The 22,324-nt window shown below is 51.5% G+C and overlaps 1 protein-coding gene across 1 annotated transcript in view; it reads right to left on the minus strand.

Annotated features, from left to right (window-relative positions):
* Positions 1-22,324, minus strand: part of PCNX3 (pecanex 3) — a 45,508-nt gene that overhangs the window by 7,392 nt on the left and 15,792 nt on the right. Inside the window, exons 9-31 of the mRNA XM_083589659.1 lie at positions 21,932-22,028; positions 20,503-20,638; positions 19,342-19,502; positions 18,574-18,727; positions 18,370-18,402; positions 16,820-16,991; positions 16,602-16,712; positions 15,866-15,957; positions 15,469-15,578; positions 14,917-15,022; positions 13,899-13,991; positions 12,960-13,110; positions 12,384-12,531; positions 10,790-10,967; positions 10,004-10,112; positions 9,133-9,262; positions 7,572-7,630; positions 6,170-6,385; positions 4,524-4,777; positions 3,201-3,431; positions 2,569-2,672; positions 1,722-1,869; positions 1,298-1,528 (exon numbers count right to left, since the gene is read on the minus strand). Coding sequence (XP_083445785.1) covers positions 1,298-1,528; positions 1,722-1,869; positions 2,569-2,672; positions 3,201-3,431; positions 4,524-4,777; positions 6,170-6,385; positions 7,572-7,630; positions 9,133-9,262; positions 10,004-10,112; positions 10,790-10,967; positions 12,384-12,531; positions 12,960-13,110; positions 13,899-13,991; positions 14,917-15,022; positions 15,469-15,578; positions 15,866-15,957; positions 16,602-16,712; positions 16,820-16,991; positions 18,370-18,402; positions 18,574-18,727; positions 19,342-19,502; positions 20,503-20,638; positions 21,932-22,028 — 3,224 coding nt within the window. The remainder of the gene's footprint in view (positions 1-1,297; positions 1,529-1,721; positions 1,870-2,568; positions 2,673-3,200; positions 3,432-4,523; positions 4,778-6,169; positions 6,386-7,571; positions 7,631-9,132; positions 9,263-10,003; positions 10,113-10,789; positions 10,968-12,383; positions 12,532-12,959; positions 13,111-13,898; positions 13,992-14,916; positions 15,023-15,468; positions 15,579-15,865; positions 15,958-16,601; positions 16,713-16,819; positions 16,992-18,369; positions 18,403-18,573; positions 18,728-19,341; positions 19,503-20,502; positions 20,639-21,931; positions 22,029-22,324) is intronic.

Below are 22,324 nucleotides of genomic sequence, written 5' to 3' on the forward strand. Positions count from 1 at the left end.
TCTGAACCCGGAATCTCTGCACAAGTCCCAGGAGAACCCATGCCAATAGTAGAAGTTCTGGCCACTGCCTGAGCAATGGATGTGGGTGTGTTGCAATTGCTTGGCCTTGCTGCCCCTGCTGGTTCAGGCAGTGACACACCCAGCTGCTCTTCTGGTCGGGATCCAGGCAGGTCTGTCTCCCCAGAGATGCCTCTTCCTGCAAAAGGCACCTCTGGGCATGCCAGGCATGCAAGCTCAGGCTGGCACACGCTTGCAGGTAATCCAGACAGAGGCACAAAGATGAGTGGGGATGAGCAACACCAGCTCACTTCCAGGCTCTCTCACTTGCAAGCCTCCTCACACCGCCCAAAGCAATGTAGGAAAACCCTTTTGAGGTCATTTTAATAGCCATTCTAGGGTGTGTGCGTGGGTACACACACAAGGCTGCACCCCAGCTTGTTCTACTTGCCAACCCCACCCCTAAATATCCCACGGTATGAAGGTACTTTGCTCAAACCTCTGCCATTGTTTAAAACCACAATTTTCTTCTCCCCAGCTCAGCTTTAACTTCTGCTGTTGTTTTTCCCATCAGTGTTCCTCCCTTTTCATTCCCATGCCATGCCCACTAGTGTTGTGCAACTGCTGGCCTTCTCTGTTGCTCCCCTACCAAACCCTGACTTCATGAAAATGCAGTATTGTGATGTGGCGAGGTGCTAAAAATCCTCCAATGAGGACTGCGTGACGACAACCTTATATTTTTATGTACACAGAAAGATATAGGCAGTTTTGGGTGAGATGTTAACCGAGGCTAGGAAGTTCTTCTGTAAAAAGGTGCAAGGTGGACAGGACAACTATTGCCAGCCAAACTAAAATGCTGGAAGGGGGCTCAACAGAAAGTTTCCACAAGTCAGCAAAACCCTGATGGTGAAAATGATGCAAACTATAAGGACCGACTTCCCCAGCCTGCTGCCCTTAAGATGTTTTGGACCACAACTCCCATCAGCCTCAGCCAGCGTGGTCAGTGGTCAGGGAAGGTGGGAGCTGGAGTCCACCAAGTTGAGGAAGGCTGCTATGAAGTTTATTTTTAGGAGCTGGAGAAACCAGGTGAGTCGGCTGCAGGAAGCCAAACGCACTGGTCTGTCTTTGTTTCCCAGTGTGGATGCTTCAGGCTCTGCTTGCCCTGAACAATGCTGACATGGGCAATCTTTTCTCGCTACCTGAGTCCTCACACTTCCCTGCCCACAGAGCTCAGCTTCTCACCCACTCCCATGAAAGCGGAAAATCCATCCATCTCCCACAATCTCAGCCTTTTGCCCACCTTGATGACCCGGAATCCGAGGTAGCGCTTGTTGAGCATGATAATCTTGTACTCGTCGCTGGCGTCATCCATCACATGGCGCAGGGCCAGCAGGGCGGGTGTGTTGGTGAGGATGGCACTGCGCCAAGCGGGGTCGCCCTCGTGCGAGATCACCATCTTCTCCTCGTTCGACCGTATGGCGTCGTACAACACGGCTGGGTCGTCGTACTCGTCCGGGGAGGTGAAATGGTCCTTGAAGAGGAGGAGAGGTAATGCTGTATTGCAAGGGGCGAGACAGGGAAGGAGCACCCCTGGCTCTGAGCCTTCTTCCCCAGCTGGTTTCTCCCACCACTCCCCTGCCTCCAGCCAGTCCATGACACAACCTGGCTCTGTATGGCAGCTTCCAATACTCCTACTTAATTATGTGGGTGGGGCAAAGGCACACCTGGTGTAGCTTGAGTGACATGCGCACTCCAGGTGCCACCACGTGATGCAGCAGGTCCATGTCAGCAAAGACCCACTCATCGCGCGGTGATGTGATTCGGAAGTCCCCCTTGAACAGTGCATGCAGGCCGTACAGGAAGGGCTCCAGGCTGCAGAGAAAGAAGGAGGGAGGGAGGAAGGGAGGAATCACGGAATTGCAGAGTTGGAAGGGACTGGGGAAACTCAGTCAGATGGGTGGGGTACAAATAATAAAAAATATTATTATCCAGTCCAACCCCCTGCAATGTAGGAATTGTTTTGCCCAATGTGGGGCTCGAACCTACGATCCTAAAATTAAGAGGCTCATGCCATGATTAAGATTAAAAGCCTTAGATTGGGCTATGTTGTTCAGGCGGGCCACACAAGCAGGAGTCTTTAGCAGTTGTTCCCTATACAGTTGCACCTTGGAAGTCGAACGGAATCCGTTCCAGAAGTCCGTTCGACTTCCAAAATGTTTGGAAACCAAAGCGTGGCTTCTGATTGGCTGCAGGAAGCTCCTGCAGCCAATTGGAAGCTGCGGAACCCCTGTTGGATGTTCAGGTTCCAAAGAACGTTCACAAACTGAAACAGTCACTTCCGGGTTTGTGGCGTTCGGGAGCCAAAACGTTCAAGTACCAAGGCGTTTGGGATCCGAGCTACAACTGTACCCTCATCATCAGCATCACCACCATCATCATTATACAAACTGATATGCTGCCTCGCTAGGCAAACAATAATATAAACCCGTGTGGCAAAGCATTCCAATCAAACCTACAGTGGGGTTCTTAACACAGAGGGTAGGGAGGAGGCATGTCTGGGGCTGGTCTCACCTGGCTGACATGCTGTGGGAGGCAGTGCCCAAGGCCCGGCGCCCCAGGATGCAGAGCCCAAAGCACAGGGTGACCAGAGGGGAGTTCCACTCCCGGTCCACCGGCTGCAAAGAAAGAAAGAAAGAAAGAAAAGACACACAGTGGCATGGGAGGCAGGACGGGCCCCACGCACAGAATCTGCATTTGTCAGGGCTGGAGTCAGATGCAGGTCAGCACGAAGAAGCAGAGTCGGGGTTATCAGTGAAGGTAACTCTTTATTCAAGGAAACGGCATGCAGCTCAGCAACACTTCTTGCCCTTATAGAGCAGCTGCCAAGACTGAAGGTCCCAACCTTCCACCCCTTCGAAGGCTCCTCCTCTCCCAGATGTTTCCCAAGCACACATCTGGTCTCTGTTCTGGCCTCCTCATTATGCTGCTCGTTCTTGGAGACCAGGGTGGAGGACAGCTTGTTGCAGCAGGAGAGGGAGACTCAGACTGGCGGCATTTAATTATTCCATCTCTGGAAGACTCTGAGCAGCCCACATACATTGGGGATTTGGGAAGACTTCCAGGAGAACCAGGTGGAACCCCAGGCACCTCCTTTTTCCAGAGAGGGAGCAACCATTTCTCTCCTACAACAGCCCATGACTCACCTTCTCCCTGCGGCTAGCACAGTACTGGATCCAGTCGAGGTAGATGTTGCAGAAGGAAGCCAGGGTGATGCCTGCCATGCGGTGATCGTAATCCTCGTCTATGTTGAGGTTGAAGGTGGGGTCGCTGTCTGCGTAGTTCAGAGAGGTGCAGGGGCGGAGGGCCTCCTGGATCCCCTCGTTGCCCAGCCACTCCTCGAGCTTTGGAGAGCCAGTCACATAGTAGATGATGCTCTGCCAAAGGGAAGGTGGAGGTGATCACAAAGGATGGGAGGGGAGGGATGTCAACATGCCGCAAGACTTTCTGTGACTGTTTCTCTAAACCAGGGTTTCCTAAACTTGGGCCTCTCTCCAGCTGTTCTGGGACTACAACTCCCATCATCCCTAGCTAGCAGGACCAGTGGTCAAGGATGATGAGAAGTGTAGTCCCAAAACAGATGGAGACCCAAGTTTGGGAAACCTTGCTCCAAACTTCTGTTTTATTTATGAATCAATTCCAATGAACCAACAATAAAAACATCAACAAAAAACAATATTAGACTGGGAGAAAAACCTCAATTTAAAAGGCTTGTTGGAAAAGGAAGGTCTTCAAGAGGCACCAGAAAGTTAACAGAAGCAGCATCTGTCTGATACAGGGATGGGGGGAAGTTCTGCATTAAAGGCCCCATTCCTAGGACCAAAGTGACTGTATGAAGCTCATGCCTGTTGGCTTGTTAGGCGGAGGTTTCACTGTTCAAATGCAACCGGAAAAGGGGACCCCAAAATACCAACCAATTTCTTTGGGAATTCTGTCTGGCAAACATTAGATATGCACTGTTTCCAGGGCTCCCCCCTTCCCCCCGGAACTCAGTTCCAGCACTTCTCACTCAGGTGGGCGCCATTGCCATTCTAAAAGAACGAGGGAGATGTTCCTGGTGAGTTCCGGCACCCCTTTTTCTAGAAAAACAGCACAGACCATCTCTGTTGCTTTTCCGGTGCCTGCTGAAGACACCAACCTCTTTCAACCTTTTCATTTTTAGAAAAATAAAACTATTGTGACGTAACAACCATTACAGTGGTACCTCGGGTTACAGACACTTCAGGTTACAGACTCCACAAACCCAGAAATAGTACCTCGGGTTAAGAACTTTGCTTCAGGATGAGAACAGAAATCGTGCTCCGGCGGCGCAGCGGCCCCATTAGCTGAAGTGGTACCTCAGGTTAAGAACAGTTTCAGGCTAAGAACGGACCTCCAGAACGAATTAAGTTCTTAACCTGAGGTACCACTGTACTAACAACCCAGAAGTGCAGTAATACAGATCTTCCCTCCCGGGCAACAAGGTTCACCTTGACGTAGTAAGTGATGAGGATCTTCCGAAGATCGAAGACCTGGAGCATGGAGGCGGCGTTGTTGTCGCTGATGCTGTAGCCCTCCAGGACGTACTTGGTGGCAGCCACCTCCCAGGCCAGCCAGCGCTGCCCAAAGGCCGCATTGAAGCTCAGCATGCGCGGCAGGTGGCCCGGCTCGCAGCAGCAGCAGCCCTCGTCCTCCTCCACCCCCTCCGTGATGGCTTCCACCTCTCGCTGCTGGCAGTAGGTACCTGGAAAAGAAAGGGCAGCCTGCACGTCAGTCTGTGGCAGCAGGCACTGACCTCTCTGTGGCCCATGGGCCATAGTCACCTTGACAGCAGGAGATCTGAGCCCACACTTAAACAAGAACACAGAGATCTTTGCAGATAAGTTGAGGAGAAGGGCTACTGCCCCCTCCTTGCTCATGAAATAGCCAATCTAATGACTATGGAGGGGGGGTCACTTGCGATTTGCATCACAGTACAAAGCATTCTAAACCTCTCAACAACAGCCTCTTAATTTTGTTTGCTTGCGCTGCTGCCATCAAAATTGATGGGGTTTTGTGCAGGGAGGACAGATTCTACCTCTGGGCTGACGTGTAACCTACCTCTAGCCTGCAGGCTAGATGCAGTGAAGGAGCTCAGTGGCAATTCTGGTATCTCCACTTAAAAAAGAACCAGGAGGGAGGGGATGAGAAACAGCCCTTTCTCTGCTGCGGACCCGCTGCTAGTTAGTGACAGTATTTTCACTGTTCTAAATTCTGAATCTTAGGGTTGTTGTAACCCACCCTGGGACTTGCTGGCAGAAGGTGGGTAATAAATTTTAATAATAATAATAATAGAAACACAGAGTTGGAAGGGACACCAAGGGTCATCTAGTCCAACCCCCTGCAATGCAGGAATCTCAGCTAAAGCATCCATGACAGATGGCCGTCCAACCTATTCATAATAACCTCCAAGGAAGGAGAGTCCATAACCTCCTGAGAGTGACCGTTCCACTGTCAAACAACCACCATAACAACAACAACAACAACAACAACAACAACAACAACAACAACAACAGCCAGCCTTCCACACCCTAGTTACCTACAGGCGTTTTGGACCTCAACTCCCATCAACCTTGACCACTGGCGAAGCTGGCTGGGGCTGATGGGACTTGCAGTCCAAAATATCTGGATGGCACCAGGTTGCAGAAGGCTGCAGTAGGCAGTACTGGAAGGCTGAATGGGCAAGTCAAGTCTGACTTGATATAAAGAAGCTTCCTATGCCCAGATGTCAAAGGTCAAGGGCCAAAATGTCCCAGGTTCAGTCCCCAGCATCTCCTGGCAAGGCTGGGAAAGACCATTACTGAAACCTGGTGTGTGTGTGTGTGTGTGTGTGTGTGTGTGTGTGTGTGTGTGACAAAATGGACTAGGGACAGCCCACCCAGATGTTAGGCATCCATCTCCCATCAGCTCCAGCCAGTGTAGCCAACCGTCAGGGAAGGTGGAAGCTGTAATCCAGTCTTCTGGGGCCCTTCAAATGTTTTGGATTACATTTCCCATCGGCTCCCACAAACAGACCCAGGAGCAGTCTTCTGTCCCAGGAAGATTCAGCAGGAAGATCATGGGCTTCCCCATCGCTTTGGCCTCCCTGCCGCCTTACCGCGGAACTCGAGGCCCCGCAGCTGGAAGGTCACCAAGCCGTTGCCAATCTCGATGAGGTGCACGAGGGCGTTCAGGTAGTCCGAGGCCAGGATGAAACAGTCCCCTGTGGTGTAGTTGCCCCAGCGCCCCAAGGTCAGGTCCCCGCAGAGTGTGTGCTGCAAGGAGCGTGTCAGGTGCTCGTAGAAGATGGAGTTCAGGTTGTTGTCATCGGCGCCTGCGAATCGGGGCAAACCACATGAGCACAAATACGTAGTAAAAGCACAGGGGAGGCAGAGAGGAGCAGCCTTCCAGATAATGTTGGATTCCCAACTCTGCCCTCATCATTCGGGACCCAGAAGGGCTTCCCTCCACAACAGGCAGGCTAGTGATTTGGGCAAAGGAGGGGAGGGGGTTTGCTTTGCCCGCGGTGCATGACTACTGCTGGCTTCCATGGCAGCTCAAGTGTTGCAGCGCCTGCTTTGCACCCAAGAAACTCCCAGAAAGCTTCTCCATTTAAATGAATCAGCCGATGAGAACTTATCTCTGCTTAAGACCACAAGGAGCCACTGCCAGCCAGTGTCACTGGGCTGACGGTCAAAGACCCTGACTCAGTGTAAGGCAGTCTCCTGCCTTCAGGGATGGGGACCGCAGCTCAGAGATACAGCCTCTGTTTTGTGGGCAAAGGGCTGCAGGATCAGTCGCTGCCATCTGACGCAGCAGGACTAGGGAAGGTTCCCTCTCACACCCTGGAGAGCTGCTGCCAGCCAGAATCAGCAATACTGGGCTAGGTATACAATTAGTCTGACAGGATGTAAGTCAGCTTTCTATGTGCCCTTGTGGCGTTCACACTCCAAGACCATTTAAGCAGCGCACCGGCTCTTTTATCGACCGTACTGCGCTTTAGCCTGGGAAGTGCCTATGTTTATAAGCAGAGGCAGGGACAGCAGGCATAGCGGACGGATCCTGCTCTTGCAGCAAGGAACTGCAGCCAAGGGACAGGTGACTTGTGGAAAAAGCATTAATCACCTCCCACCATTGTGCCTATCAAATTCAAACTCCCTCTGTGGCTGCACTAAAGTTACATCTAATATGGCCTTTAGTCTTTCGAGCCGGCAATGTCTGGATATGAAACAGCACTTATTTAGGAGTCAGACGCACAGAAGGCTGTGGGATTTCATTTACAGGAAAGATTGCACAGCAAAATTATTTTAAATGTGCGGATTTACACAGAAAGGTAGACGGAGAGCTGGAAAACAGCCACAGAACTAAAGCACAAGATTTACTCTTATGGAACAGTGACTTTTTTCAGACCAGGTTGACATAAGAAGTGCACTAGGAGCCGGAGAAAACAGTTCTGTGCCTCCCCCCGCCCTGCTGCCAGCCTCAAGCTCTTCAGTAGGGGGCCACCCCTGGAAACATACCTGGGTTGCGGTCAAGCTGCGTGGCCAGTCGGGTGTTGGAATGGTCAACTCTCTTGGTGCTGAGGAGAGAGAGAGATTAGACAAGGGGGGGAGCAACCTGTGGTCCTCAGCTTGACTTAGAAATGTCTTTGCAAGTAATCAGTTCGGACCTCCTGAGTTTTCCCACAGCAGCCCCCAGGGAAGGGAGGGAGAGAAAAGGAGGCAGCTCACCCACTTCTGGCTCTGGCCTGCCCACCCCTGGATCCAGTCCCACCCACAATCAGCAGGAATGTGGTCCTGGCCAAGAGCATGGACCCTGTGATCCAGTGAGGAAGGGCTGTAGCTCAGTGGCAGAGGAGTCCCTTTGCAAGCAGGAGGTTCTGGGTTCCGTCCCTGGCATCTCCAGGTAGGGCTGAGGATTTTCTCCCACTTGAAACTCTAAACAGACAGAGCCACTGCCAGTTTCCCAAACTTGGGTCTCCAGTGGTTGTTGGGACTACAGCTCCCATCATCCCTAGCTAGCAGGACCAGTGGTCGGGGATGATGGGAACTGTAGTCCCCAAACAGCTAAAGACCCAGGTTTGGGAAATCCTGGTGTAGACCAAGAGTAGGGAACCTGTGGCTTTCCAGACGTCACTGGACTACAACTCCCATGGGCCCTGGCCAGCATGGCCAGTGATGAGGGATGATGGGAATTCCCCATCCCTGGGGTAGACAATGCTGGGCTAGACGGACCAAAGACCTGTCTCCATGCAAGGCAACGTTTACGTCCCTATTGTAGAAAGCTCACTCCGGAGTCATTTTGGACTCACAGCTGTCCATGGAGGCACAGGTCAATTCTGTGTCCAGGGCAGCTGTCTACCAGCTCTATCTGGTATGCAGACTGAGACCTTACCTGCCCATGTATTGTCTCGCCAGTGTGGTACATGCTCTGGTTATCTCCCGCTTGGACTACTGCAATGCGCTCTAGGTGGGGCTACCTTTGAAGGTGACCCAGAAACTACAACTAATCCAGAATGCGGCAGCTAGACTGGTGACTGTGAGTAGCTGCCGAGACCACATAACACCAGTCCTGAAAGGCCTCCATTGGCTCCCAGTACGTTTCTGAGCACAATTCAAAGTGTTGGTGCTGACCTTTAAAGCCCTAAAAGGCCTTGGCCCAGTATACCTGAAGGAGCGTCTCCACCCCCATCATTCTGCCCGGGCACTGAGGTCCAGCGCCGAGGGCCTTCTGGCGGTTCCCTCACTGCGAGAAGCAAACTTACAGGGAACCAGGCAGAGGGCCTTCTCGGTAGTGGCACCCGCCCCATGGAACGCCCTTCCATCAGATGTCAAAGAAATAAACAACTACCTGACTTTTAGAAGACATCTGAAGGCAGCCCTGTTTAGAGTAGCTTTCAATATTTTATGAATTATTGTATTTTAATATTTTGCTGGAAGCCGCCCAGAGTGGCTGGGGAAACCCAGTCAGATGGGTGGGGTATTATTTTTATTGTTGTTATTGTTATTGTTATTATTATTAGTGGCTGAGTGGCAAGGGAGGTCGGCTCCAGGGTCTCCCTGCAACATGCTCGGCACTCACTTGTAGTCGCGCTCCCAAAACTTGACGGGGCGAGCGTAGGACATGATGAAGACGGCGCTGCCCAGCAGCGGGTTGAGAGGGGTGGAGAAAAGAGCAGATAGGACAGCCTGGACAAACAGCATTGCAGAGTCTGGACAGGCAGGCAGCAGTCAAGGAAACATCAGCATCAAGTTCAAAAAGGACAAAGTCAAATACCCAGCTACTCTTGCTGCTGGTTCAGTGTCCAATGTCAGCGCACCCTAGGTGCTGAAAGTTACAGCCAGCCACCTGCTCTCTGTCTCTCGCATTCACCAAAACAGGGTGCTGTAGGAGTTAGAGTGATGCACTGGGATCTGGGAGACCAGGGTTCACACCCACACTCAGCCAGGAAGCTTGATGGGTGACCTTGGGCCAGTCACTGCCTCTCTCGACCTAACCTACGTCACAGAGCGGCTTTGGGGATCAAACAGAGAGGCGGAGAACCATGCTGAACTCCTTGAAGGAAAGTTGGGGGTATAGATAACAGGAAACAACTAAAAATGTTGACCGTGGCTGCTCCAATTCAAGCTACTGAGTCACTGACGAATCGAATCTTCCTAGAAGCATCTTATGCTGCACACTAGAACATCAGGTGGCAGTGAATCCCATTGGTTAAATGTGCAGTCCTGAGTCTGCTGTCACTCCTGCTGGATGACGGGGGTTGTGTTGAGAGCGGAGGACAGAAACGGAGTAGGGGGAATTATTTCCGTTTCCATCACTCATCATTTGTAAAACACTCGAGCGTTCCTCCGCCAAGTAAATTTCATGAAATGAATTGACTATTACTGAGGAAAACTCTGAACGTGCTGCCTTCCACCTCCACCCCTTGGCTGCCGCAATAGGAAAAGGATACGAGGTACGGCAAACGGCTGAGCGAAGGCGTGGAAAGCAGAGCCCCACGTGATCTGCCAGGGGGCGATGTAGGTGAGCACAAACCGGAGCTTGTATAAGAGGTCCCACAGCTGGAGAGGGGATGGGGTACGGGAAAAGAAGAACCGAGAAGTTTACCCACATGGAGCTCAGTCCAGCAGTAGAGACTAGTGGATCGGAGTGGAGAGGGAGCAGATTTGCCCCACTCCAGAGACCAGGATGGCTAAGGGACAGGCCCCACCTGAATTTGATAAAGGAAAAATTGCCCGTTAGAAGTCCTGGGTCACCTTCCCTATTCCCAATGGGTTGGTCCACAATCTGGGGAGTCCCTGCCTGTCCTGCTCCCCTGCCCCTCCTCTTTGACCTGCACCAGGCACTCCTCGTCAAAGACTGCCCTCATCATATGCCGCCACCTTGAGCTCCAAGGAGAAACAGAAATCAAATAAATGAATGAATGAATAAAGAATTCACACTCAGAGATATTAGTTCATAGAAGATCTGCTATCACTTCCCAAGCGAATGGCACCAAGTCAGAGGAAGGCACTGCAATGCATTATCCTAGCCCCTTGGACCCTAAGCAAACCTGCCTGTTCTCCACAGTCTGACTGGTTAGAGCGCGATGCTGATAATGCCTAGGTTGCAGGTTCAATGGCCGTATGGGAGAGCTACATATTCCTGCATTTCAGGAATGATCCTCAGGGTCCCTTCCAACTCCATGATTCTAGGACTCTCCTCCTGACAGGAAAGGGGGGTTCAGGTCAGCACCCACCTTGCTAAAGAGGATGGACATGACAAAGTAGTCGGTGAGGAAGCCCTCGGAGTACTGCTTGTAGTCAAACTGGAAGAAGAGGACAGTGAAGCCCAGGGCGACGTACTGCTGAGGGGGGCAGCAGAAGGAGCAGCGCAGAAGTTTCATGCCTGCAATGGTGATGAGGAGGGCTCGGCAACTGGGATTAGAGGGGAGGCGGGGAGAGGGAAAAGAAGAGAGAATATGTTACTTGTGCATCTGTCCTCTACAGGCAGCAAAAATAAAAATAAAAAGGGAAACCAAAGGTTCTTAAAAGTTTATTGCACGAAGTTTATTGCTAGCCAAGGGCATTTGGAGGCCAGTGTTCATGATTTCCGATCACAAATGGATCGTGCAAAGCTTTTGCAAGATGTTTTTCTGTAGACTATGCACACTGCTCCTGCTATTCATGGGGAGAACCAAAGAGCCAAATGCAGACACGAAAGTTCCCCTCAGTCCCCCACCTTCCCAGTACGCTCTGGCTTCTGAGATTCTGCCAGGTGCAGCCCACTGACGTTCAAAGCGCAGCTTCATAAACGCAACAGCTGAAACTCACTTAAACACACACATAAGCACACACTTTCAGTTCAGCGCTAACTCCTCAGCCTGGGCAGTAACAGAAGTACACACAAAAAAATCCAGTCTTGGAGCTCAACGGCCAATGCTATTAGATCATTCTGCGCAAATGGTGACCAAGCACAGGATTTCATATTGCAAATTCAGTATGCTTAAGGATATTGGCTTATTAGGCTGATCATTTGCTACCTTTCGCTTGGAAGTTATATGGACATCTCAGAAGTCAAAAAATGATTGGAAAAGGCATGAGTGGAGTTTCTCAGTGCTCATGGCCCAAGTACACACCCACATCCAATCCCTGTGATCAGCAAGCACATAACAAATTCTGAAAATGATACAGTTACACAAGGATTTGTGACAGCCATAATTTAGAGCAGCTTTCCCCAACCTGGTGCCCCCCCAGATACGTTAGGCTTCAGCTGCCATCAGCCCCAGCTAGCATGCTGATCGGAATTGTGGTTCAAAACCTCTGAAAGGCACCAGGTGGGAAAAGACCACGTTCACAACATACTTTTAAAGGCTATGATACCGCTTTAAGCAGTCATGGTTCCCCCCATCCAAAATCCCGGGAGGGTGCCAAAGATTGTTAGGAGACCACTAGATTCCCCGCACAGAAATACAATTCTCAAGAGTGCTTAAACAATTTATCTCTCTTCACGGGGAAGTCTGGGAACTGCAGCTCCACAAGGAGAATAAGGAGTCTCCTAACAGCTCTCTGCACCTGTAACAAACTACGGCTCCCAGAATTCTTTGGGGGAAGCCATGACTGTTGAAGCTGGTATCATACAGTTTCGAATATATACGGTGCAAATGTAGTCTTAGGGAGTCATGTTTTCCTGGTGCAAACATTTTTGGCACTAGAGAACCCTTAGGACAGCTTTCTACCCTGAAGTGCAGAAGGTGACAGAGAGAAGGAGCGGAGGGAGGGAGAGAAAGTCCACCAGAGCAGCCTCTCCCATCCTACAATGAAGTTGCAGCCCAGCGTGGGAGTGGGACTTACTAGATGCAGAACTTGTCCTGCCGTGGAGTGCTGACCAAGTGGGCATCGATGGTGAGAGCGTTGAGCACCACAGCTGGGTAGATGAAGTATTTCTCCACGCACTGTAGCCAGGCATAGAGCTTCTCAAACCACATCAGCTGGGCAGCACCTGGAAGACGTTGAGTGGAGGAAGGCACACAGGAACGTAAGATGATGCTCAGTCACATGCTTGGCCCATCTAGCTGAGGACTGTCTTCACTGACCGGCAGCAGCTCTCCAGGGTTAGAGGCAGAGGTGTCTCTCCCAGCCTTACCAAGAAATGGCAGGGGTTGAACCTGCTTCGCATGCAGCACCACTGAGCCACAGTGCTTCCCTGGGGGCTCAAGCCTTGCTGCACTGCGTCTCAAGCCTACCTAGAAGCTCAGCTTTGTGCCATAAGAAGTCCAGGTGCACAAAGGCATCATCCCATGTCTGCACCATCCCAGGGCTGAGCTGAGAGCAATGAACCCTCCAAAGGCAGCCTCTCCCTGCTCAAGAGCTCAGGGGAACATCATGTTTAAGGACGCCTGCCCGCGTACGTGTACCCAGGGTACTTACTGCGCACTTCGAACTGGCTGTACTCGCGCGGCTTCAGCACCGGCTGCGAGAGGCAGAACCAGGGCAGCTGCTTCCGCAGCTGGGGCAGCAGGTAGTGAGTGACGAAGCCCACCAGGCCGGCTAAAGCGTAGAGCACGTAACCTAGAACAGACTGGGAAGGGCAATGCAATAAAGCACACTGCAGGCACATAAAGGGTTGCTGTTAAGCTTGTTAGCCCAGAGCACCAGCTCACTCACTGTTTTTCTTCTATGTGTATGGGCTTACTAGACTAAGTAATGCCTACCTGCCAAGGGTTATCTAAGTGAGTGGCTCAAAGAACTGTTGGACTGCCAGGGGGCTGGGCGGCAGGGGGACACTGGTGCCAACAAGCTGGGCAGAAAATAGCTTAGTCAATGTAGCATGAGACTCTTAATCTAGATGACCCTGATGGTCCCTTCACACATGGTTCACAGGAGGTTTTCAATTTTCTCTTTAAAATTCTGTGGGGGGGGGGATTGTCACCCGATCCCCTAACCCAATTCTTTTTCTAGGCCTTCACAGCTACTCCCTGGATAGCTCAGTCGGTTAGAGTGCTGTGCTGATAACACCAAGGCTGCAGGTTCAATCCCTGTATGGGACAGCTGCATATTCCTGCATTGCAGGCGGTTGGGCTAGATTATTGCCAGGGTCCCTTCCAATTCTATGAATCTACGATCGCCTTCCTTCCTTCTACCTCTAGTAACACCCCCACCACCCCCATTACTGCCGCTGGGTCCAATCCACAGACATCGGCAAATCTGTGACATCACCGGACCCCACAGATCTCAAGTTTTTGGCTCTGGAGCGCTGGGCACCTCCTTGGCAACTGCTGACACTCCCTGCGCAAAGCAGCACCCAAGCTCCTTTGGAGCCTCTGTCTCCCACACCCACCAACGCCACGCCTTTCTTCCCACGGGTACCTCAAGAGCGATGAAGACGGTGCTGGCGCTGATGGCAAATGTCAGGACAGCAATGACGAGGCACATGACCAGGTCTGAGTGAAGGATCTCCCGCTGCGTTGGGGCGAGGAGGAAGAGGAAGTGAGAAGCTGGGACTTTCTCTGTGCACATCGCCCTTTGCTTTAGAGGTGACTGGCTGGCTTGCATCTGAGACCCAGAAACCTGAGCCCCACACCCTCCAGGGAGCTCCCTTTTCTTCAAAAAGCCCATCACAACTTTCTCTTATGGATGATCACTACTATGCCGATATTTTAAGCCAGGCATGTCCAACTTTCAAGAGACTGAGATCTACTCCCACTATAAAATAAATGGCAGTGATCTACCAAAGTTGTTGAGCTTTTTTTGGGGGGGGGGGGGAGGATCCCGCGATCTACTACGGACATTGGTCTGGTCAATCTAACAGTAGATAGCAGTCAACCTGTTGGACAGCCCTGTTTTATGCTGATGGACCACTCTGGGACGGCCCGTTGCTAGGACACCATTTATCAGTGAAGACGTAAAACTGCATAGGGCAGATCCATTTCTTTTTCCTTTTCCAGGCTGCCCCACCCACCTCACCAGCAGGGATGGACAGAGCAGCCTGAACTCAAACCACTTCAATTTTGCACGTGACCAAGAGATAGCCCCTTTGCAAGCGCAGGTCTTTTTTATTTAATCCACATGAAAGGCGGTTTACAGGCTGTATTTCAACTTCCCCACTCCCCCTACTTTTAAAATTTTACAGCTCATAGCTGGTTGGAGAAGTGAAGAAGCACCGTCTCTTTAAAAGGTGGGTGAGAATGCTCCTTGGGGTGATGGCGTGCTACCCTTCCCTGGGATGTTGCATAGAAAATAAAAATTAAAAAGGCAGCTCTCCTCCCGCCGCCTGGCTCAGTGCAGACTATGCCCAATTTGTAATGAATTTGGGGGCTGTGCCTCAGGTGACTGAGCTTTTGAACACCCACCCAGCCACCCAAATTCCTCAAGCCTCCTTACTCACCAGGGAGCTGCGTAGTTTCTCAGGCAGCGGATCCTTGATTCCAAGTGGGGGGCTCTCCACATTGCGGTTTTCAAATTCAGGGAAAAGCTTGCTTCGTATCAAAGACCTGTCCCGTCCGGGGGAGACAAACAGGGAAGAGAAGAAGTAGGGTTAGGAAATCCCCAGCAGGCTCATGCCTCTTCCCACGTCAAGCCAGCTTGGGGAGTCATAGAATCACAGAATTGTAGAGTCGGAAGGGGACCCCGAGGGTCATCCAGTCCAACCCCCTGCAAACGCAAGAATCTCAACTAGATCACACATAACAGATGACCACCCAACCTCTGCTTCAAAACCTCCAAGAAAGGAGAGTCCACCACCTCCCATAGGAATCTGCTCCACTGTCCCCAGCAATCCTCCCCTCTCATCCTTCCACCTCCCAGCAGCTATTGATTGCAAACCCTGCTCTCCCCCCCCCCCCCGAACTGTCTCCCTGCCACTCAGGAGTCCCAACTCCCTCCTCGCTCTCTGCTGCTGCAGGCTGCACTCCCCATCTATCCCGGGTGGGATACAGACCAGAGCACAGTCGGGTCACTGCTCTGGCGGCTCAGGTGATACGAGAGTGCCATGAGGAGGCCACAGAAGACGGAGAAGAGGACGGGCACGTGCTGGTCACCCCACGGAGTCTGGGAGAGAGAGAGCAAAGAGGAGAGAAACTAAACCAATCAGGCTCAGAGAAACCGCAACACCCTCAAAGCCCCCGCCTGAAACCCGAAGCCAGCAATACACAGCCAAAAGCGGACCCCCCAACCTAGACCTGATCTGATGGCACCGTTGCTTCAGACCAAAAGGTTGCAGTGTGACCACAAAGCAAACCACCTGAACTTGCCCTGGAGCTGAATGCCAACACCCAGCCCCAGCCCATTCCACAAAGGCAAGTTTGGCCCGTTCACTCCCCACAAAGGTCAGGTACCTTTATGGCCCCAAGGCAGAAACCGTACAGAAGGGCAGCCACGAGGAGGCTGCGCAGGAGAGCAACAAGGGCGGTGAGGGGACTGGTGGCAGCTGTGGGTGGGGAGAGAGAGAAAGAGAAGGCAGCACCATAAATTATCATTATTACAGTTGTAACTTGGATCCCGAACACCCTGGAACTCGGACATTTTGGCTCCCGAATGCCGCAGACCCGGAAGTGAGTGTTCCGGTTTGAGAACATTCTTTTGGAACCCAAAGGTTCGACGTGGCTTTCGCAGCTTCTGATTGGCTGCAGGAGCTTCCTGCAGCCAATCAGAAGCCGCAATTTGGTTTTTGAACGTTTTGGAAGTCGAACGGATTCCGTTTGACTTCCACGGTATGACTGCATTATTACAATTAATGTATCAATTGCCTTCTAAACCACTGTCTCAAAGCGATTTACACACAATAATTATAAACAGTTAAAAGCACAAAAGCAACAGGTAGGTTTAAAACAAGACTGAAACCCTTTTGCAGCCTGCACTATGGGGGTCCCACCTTGGACCCACAGTTTGAAGTGCTGCAGCCCATACCCAGCTCCACTACAGATGCTCAGCTCAGCAATGCATTGCCCTTTTTTCACGCGAACCGGGGAGGACGGAGGAATGTGCTCTGTACCTCCAGCAGAACCCCGAGACCCCCTCAGCCCCACCCACCCCAGCCCTTCCCCTTTCACCCTTCCCCTCTTCTCTCTGCACCTGTTCCGCCAAAGATGTTCATGTCCACTTGCTCCAGAAGGTACATGAAGCAAGTGTTGACTTGGGGAAGGAGTCCGAAGAGGAAGATGGCCGGGAAGCAGAGGGTGAAAACTGGGTGAGAAAAGAAAAAACGGAATCAAGCCACGGACATTTGAATGACGCCATGAGCCACCCGGGGATTCTCTCGCCAGCCGTGGGCCACCCCGCCAGCCACTCACCGATCGCCACGTCTCGGGCGCAGTAGAAGAAGCCGGCAGAGAAGAGGGTGAGGTCGTAGAAGGAGACGGGTGGGAGGGGCACGGCGTGGGCGCAGAGGTCCAGAAACCAAATCAAGAGGCACGCCACGCAGAAGTAAACAGGGCGGCTGTAGGCGATGATCCAGTTGTGCCCCTGCCGGAGGAAGGGAAAGCAGAAAAGCCCCCTTGAGAGCAGGGGCCAGGGATGCTTCCTCTTAGGGACAGCAACTAGCACAAGGCTGCGAGGTCACTGGGGAGGGACTGCTTCATGTCTGCCTTCCAAGGCCATCTTTCATGCACGCAGCGGAAGGCAGCAGAGAGCAGGGGGCTGGCTCCACAGGCCAGATCCTTATCAGCCCCTCCCATTCTTCATTCGCATGCTGGATGATTGCCAGGTCATATGTCTCCATTGGTGGCACCGGGAGGGGGGTAAGCTGGACTCCTCCAGTCAGTAAACATGCTGTCATTTTTCTTTCAGAGATCTTACAACTCATCCACCTAGAAATATACTTTGCCTCTTCTGTGCTCTCCCCTGTATTCCCCCCCCCCCCGATGCCACTACCTGGCTGTTAAAATCCATTGTGCAGTGGCTGCCATTGTGGCCGAAAATCACCTGGCTGTTGGGCACTTGGGAACCTCCTGTGCCCAAGCAAGGTAGGACTGACCTTCCTGCCCATCAGCTTCCTGCAGGGTTTGATCATGTGAGAAATGGGGAGGTCTCTCATGCACCCGAGCCAGGTAGCACTGAACCCCTTTCCCCATCGCTGGGTGAGTCAATCCTCCTTCAACAACAACAACAATATATTTATATGCTGCCCATCTGACTGGGTTGCCCCAATCACTCTGGGTGGCTTCCAACAAATTAGAAAACCACAATGAAGCATCAAATACTTACATCTTCCCTATACAGGGCTGCCTTCAGATGTCTACTGAAAGTCATGTAATTGTTTCTCTCTTTGATATCTGACGGGAGGGCATTCCACAGGCCCTCTGCCTGGTTCCCTGCAACCTCACTTCCCGCAGTGAGGGAACTGCCAGAAGGCCCTTGGAGCTGGACCTCAGTGTCCAGACTGAATGACTGGGGTGGAGATGCTCCTTAGGGTATGCAGGGAAGAAGCCATTGAGGGCTTTAAAGGTCCATTCCAATGCCCAGCCTATCAGGTGGCATTAGCCACCCATTGAGGTGGCGTCAGCTGATTGACCGGTGGGCATGGTTTCAGGGAGAAAACTACCTTGTGGCTCAATCTGGAAACCCTGGTGGAACAAGGATGGAACACAGGCCAGAGGTTCCCACACCTGGCTGAGAGCAATTGCCCCATTGCCCACCCCCTAGCGGATGGTACTTCCTGCCCTGTCCTCCCGCTCCCAGCTCTCGGGTGCATGAGGCCCACTAGTAAACTGATTCCACACAACATGCACGAAAGTGCATCCAAGGGAAGCATCCTTAACCAACCAAAGCCGTATCTGCTATCCTTGTGTGCGCACACACACACTCTTAAGCCTGCTCAAATTTCCAGCAGTTTGATACTCACATGCATCGGCGAAGCAGCATCAGGTTGGACACTCTGAAAAAAAAGATGGCAGGAAAGGGGGTGGGAGGTTAGATACATTGGGTCTCCTTGCAGAGAAAATGCACCCTCAGGACAACCGGGGGGAGGAGGGGAGCAGTACTGAAAAGACACTCATTGAATGGAAAAGCTACATGCTCAGCCGCAGACAGGGCTCCACAGACTCACCTTCAGCAGAGAATATTGGCAGCTGGCGATGACCACGCAGAACTGGAAGACCCAAATGTCCCGGAAGAAGCCCTGGAGGAGGAGGAGGTATCCAAGGAAAGCTACCAGGCTCACCAGCACCACCACAAACACGTTCTCTGCCACTCGCCGGTTCCTGGAGGGGCGGAGGAAGAACGGAGCATCACTGACCATCCACTGCCACCTGGCAGCAATAGGCAGCAGAGGAGGGAAGAGAAGGAAGGCTGGGGCTGCTCCCATCACCCTGAGGCAGCAGGGACTTCTCCTTGAACTGTTCCATCCCGGCTGGTCATTAGAAAAATGCGTAACTAAGATCTGCTTCCTTATGTTGAATCGGAAAGCCCAATTTTCACCTTTCAGCCCACTTAAGCGGCATTCCAGGGACAGGGCGGAGATCAGAAACAGGCAGGGGGGTTGTTTTCAGAAGGGTTCTGCTATTTTTCTCAAACGTATTGTCCAAATCCACCCAAGGGCTCATGAGCAAATCTGTTAACTTGTGACTGCCTGGCAGATGCGACCATTTGGGCTACAGCTTTCCAAAGAGGCTTCAGAAACCCAAAGATCTGGACGGCCTGTAACCAAGGAGGTGCCAGTCATCCATTCAGCAGTTACCTGCGAGACTTTGCCAGCCTCATCTTGCACCTTTATGGCTGGCATATGCCCAGAGGCACCTTTCGCAGGAAGAGGCATCACTGGGGAGACAGGACTGCCTGGATCCTGGCCAGACGAGCAGCTGGTTGTGTCACTCACCGGTCCAGCAGAGCCAGCAAGGCCAGGCGGTCATAGCGCACTCGCATCCAGCGTCCAGGCAGCACCCAGAACTTGTAGTATTGGCGCGGGTGGCATTTGTCCTCAATCATCAGCGTGTTCTCCTGGGATTCATGCAGCGATTCCTGGTCCAGAAGGTCAAACTGCAGAAAACAGCCAATTAACTGGGTTGGTTCTGCTACTCCACTCAGGACCCATCCCATTACCCCCAAAACCGTTTAAAAGGAAAGAGACTTCGCCTCCTGGCCAGAAACTAAAAGCTGAACCCACAAATAATGCCCCCTTTCTCAATTCTCTCTTACTTTTCAATCTCTCTGCCCCTGCCTCCTTCAGTTTTTGTCCCCGAAAAATCGAATTCTGCTAAGCCCGTTTTTTACAATTGCAATAAACTGGGGGAGTATATTATTATTATTAATTTCAGTTCTATACCGCTTTGTATTTTAAAGGAAGAAAAATCGGTTTACAACACATCAAAACATCAATCCAGAATTAAACAAACTTCAAGTAAACCATTTCAGATCCTTCTCTAGGTGACATTTTGCTTTCCCCATATTTATTTACCTACTTAATTTATAGAGCTGCCCCATAACAGTAGTACTCTAGGAAGCCAGTGTGGTGCAGTGGTCAGAGTGTTGGACTAGGACTTGGGAGATCAAATAGAGTATGGCTGCATTTTACACACATGTAATTCACCCAATTCCAACCACATGTGGTTGAAGGCAGGTTGGTTGAAATTGCGCAGGTTACATCCAAGCAAGGCAGAGAGATGCAAAGCTCTTTTGTGTCCAATTCCCTGGGAGTTACCCAGCACAGAAAGAGCTTTTAAGCTCTCTGCCTTGCTTAGCGGGGAAGGCCTGCTGTGTGCAACAGCTCTCAGATGCTCTCATGAGATCTCGCAGGGCAATCTGAGCTCCTGCAAGATCTCAGGGAAGCACCCCTAGTCTTCCAGAGCTGGCATGTCAAGCAGGTCTTATCACTCAAACAAGGAGGAGAGCTTAAAAGTGCAAACAGACCCAGCTGATACCTCTTCTGTCTGTAATTTGAGGCGCCTTACAAAATTACAAAGCGATGCAACCCAACCAGGGCTCTTTCCGAGGAAGCCCAATCGATCTCAGTGTTGCCACCTGGGTCCCAGGGCCTCACCTCAGGGATTTCCAGTGGCACCCGGCGCACTTGCATGCCCTGAAGAACAACGGGGCGTGGCTGCAGCAGCGTAAGGGCAGGCGTCCCTTCTGGCACCTCTGCAGAGTTGAAGCTGGAGGAATGCGAGTGCCTGTCCCTGCCAAAGCAAACAGAGAAGGAGTGTGATGCAGCAGCGATCACCTGAGAGAGGCTGGTGATGGGAGGCATGTATCCCAGGGCAACCAACAGGTCCTATAAGTGGGAGTTTGCTTACATCAGGAATAGGGAAGCTGCAGGCCTCCAGATGTTGCCGGACTACAACTCCCATCCACCCTGACCACCGGCCATGCTGGCTGGAGGCTGATGGGAGTTGGAGTCCGGCAACATCTGAAGGGTCACAGATTCCCCACACTTTCACCATCAGTTACTTTCGGATAACCAACGCATGATACCAATTCAAGCTATTTCTTTATTAAGTTTACAGTCCTGCTAGTAGCTCCCTGGTTCTTGCCATCACCTACTGTATCCTCACAACAACCCCATGAGTAGGTTAGGCTAAGATCTGGTGACTGGACTGAGATCACCCACTGGGTTTCATGGCTGAGTGGGGGATTCAAACCTGGGTCTCCCCAGTCACAATCTGACGCACTAACATAGGAAGAAGGCAGGAAGATGCCTGAAACTGAGCCAGGCCATTTGTCGGTCTAGCTCAGTGCTGTCTTGCACTGACTGTCATCAGGGCTCCAGGGAGCTCTCCCAGTCCTAACTGGCCCCACCAGGAATTGGGGCTGGGGCCTTCTGCATGCAAATGATGCAACTTCCACTGAGCTATGGCTCCTGCCTGGCCTAAAACCAATAGACAAGGAACACAGGAGGCAGCCTGATACAGAGTCCAGCCATTTATCTATGCAGCTCCATGTTTGGGAAACCCTGATCTAGATGATGATTGAGTGTCCCCTCATGTCTATTGATTTCAACAGGTTTACCCTGACGGTATGTCGAATGAGGGAAATATATGCTACTGAGCTATCGCATCTTTAAAAGATTTACAAGTATTTCAACAAAAATCAAATGTTCCAGGAAAGCCTTGAATACAGCAATGTTCAAACCACCCAAAAGCGCAATCATAAGCGGCTACTGAGATGTAAGCTTCATTGAGTTCAGTGGGACTTCCTTGCAGTTGAGTGGGTATAGGATTGCAGTGTATCTTTCTTTGAAGAAAAGATTTGTTTACTAATGATTATTACGAGAAGAAGATATTTGTTTACTAATGTTTATTACAAGTGATTACTTCATTATAAATATGCTAACTTAGCCATGAATTTAGGGCCATGGGAAACTTTTCCAGAATCTCTCCCCCCCCCCCCCCGGGCAACTTTCAAAGCTTTCCAGAAAGTCCACATCCGCATGCAACATCAGCCGCTCAAGTTTAGAACACAGGAAGCCTCACCAGCCACTGTTGGTTCCGTGCTCTGCACTGACTTGCTGTGCCACAGGATTCTCGTAGCCGCCCCCGGCTAGTCCGAAAGTGTATGAGCGCCGGACCCCTGGAGAGAAAGGGGGAAAGGATAGGAATACTGAAGCTGGGATCTTCTACATGCAAATGCAGAGAGAAATGAGGGCGTCCACTTATTCAAGGAGTGGAGCCAAGGTACATTCTGGCATACACCACTTCCTTTATCATCCTGCCCTTATATTTAAGATCTACAGGGGAGGCTTTGCTTGTAATCCTATCACCCAGCAATGTGCATGAGCAGGGCCTTCTTGGTGGTGGCTCCGTATCTTCATAACAACTTCCCCTCTGAGGTATGTCATGCTTCAACCGTGTTGGCAGGTGAAGATG

This window comes from Podarcis filfolensis, assembly GCF_964270895.1.
Source record: "Podarcis filfolensis genome assembly, chromosome: 16".
In the NCBI taxonomy this organism is placed as follows: Eukaryota; Metazoa; Chordata; class Lepidosauria; order Squamata; family Lacertidae; genus Podarcis; species Podarcis filfolensis.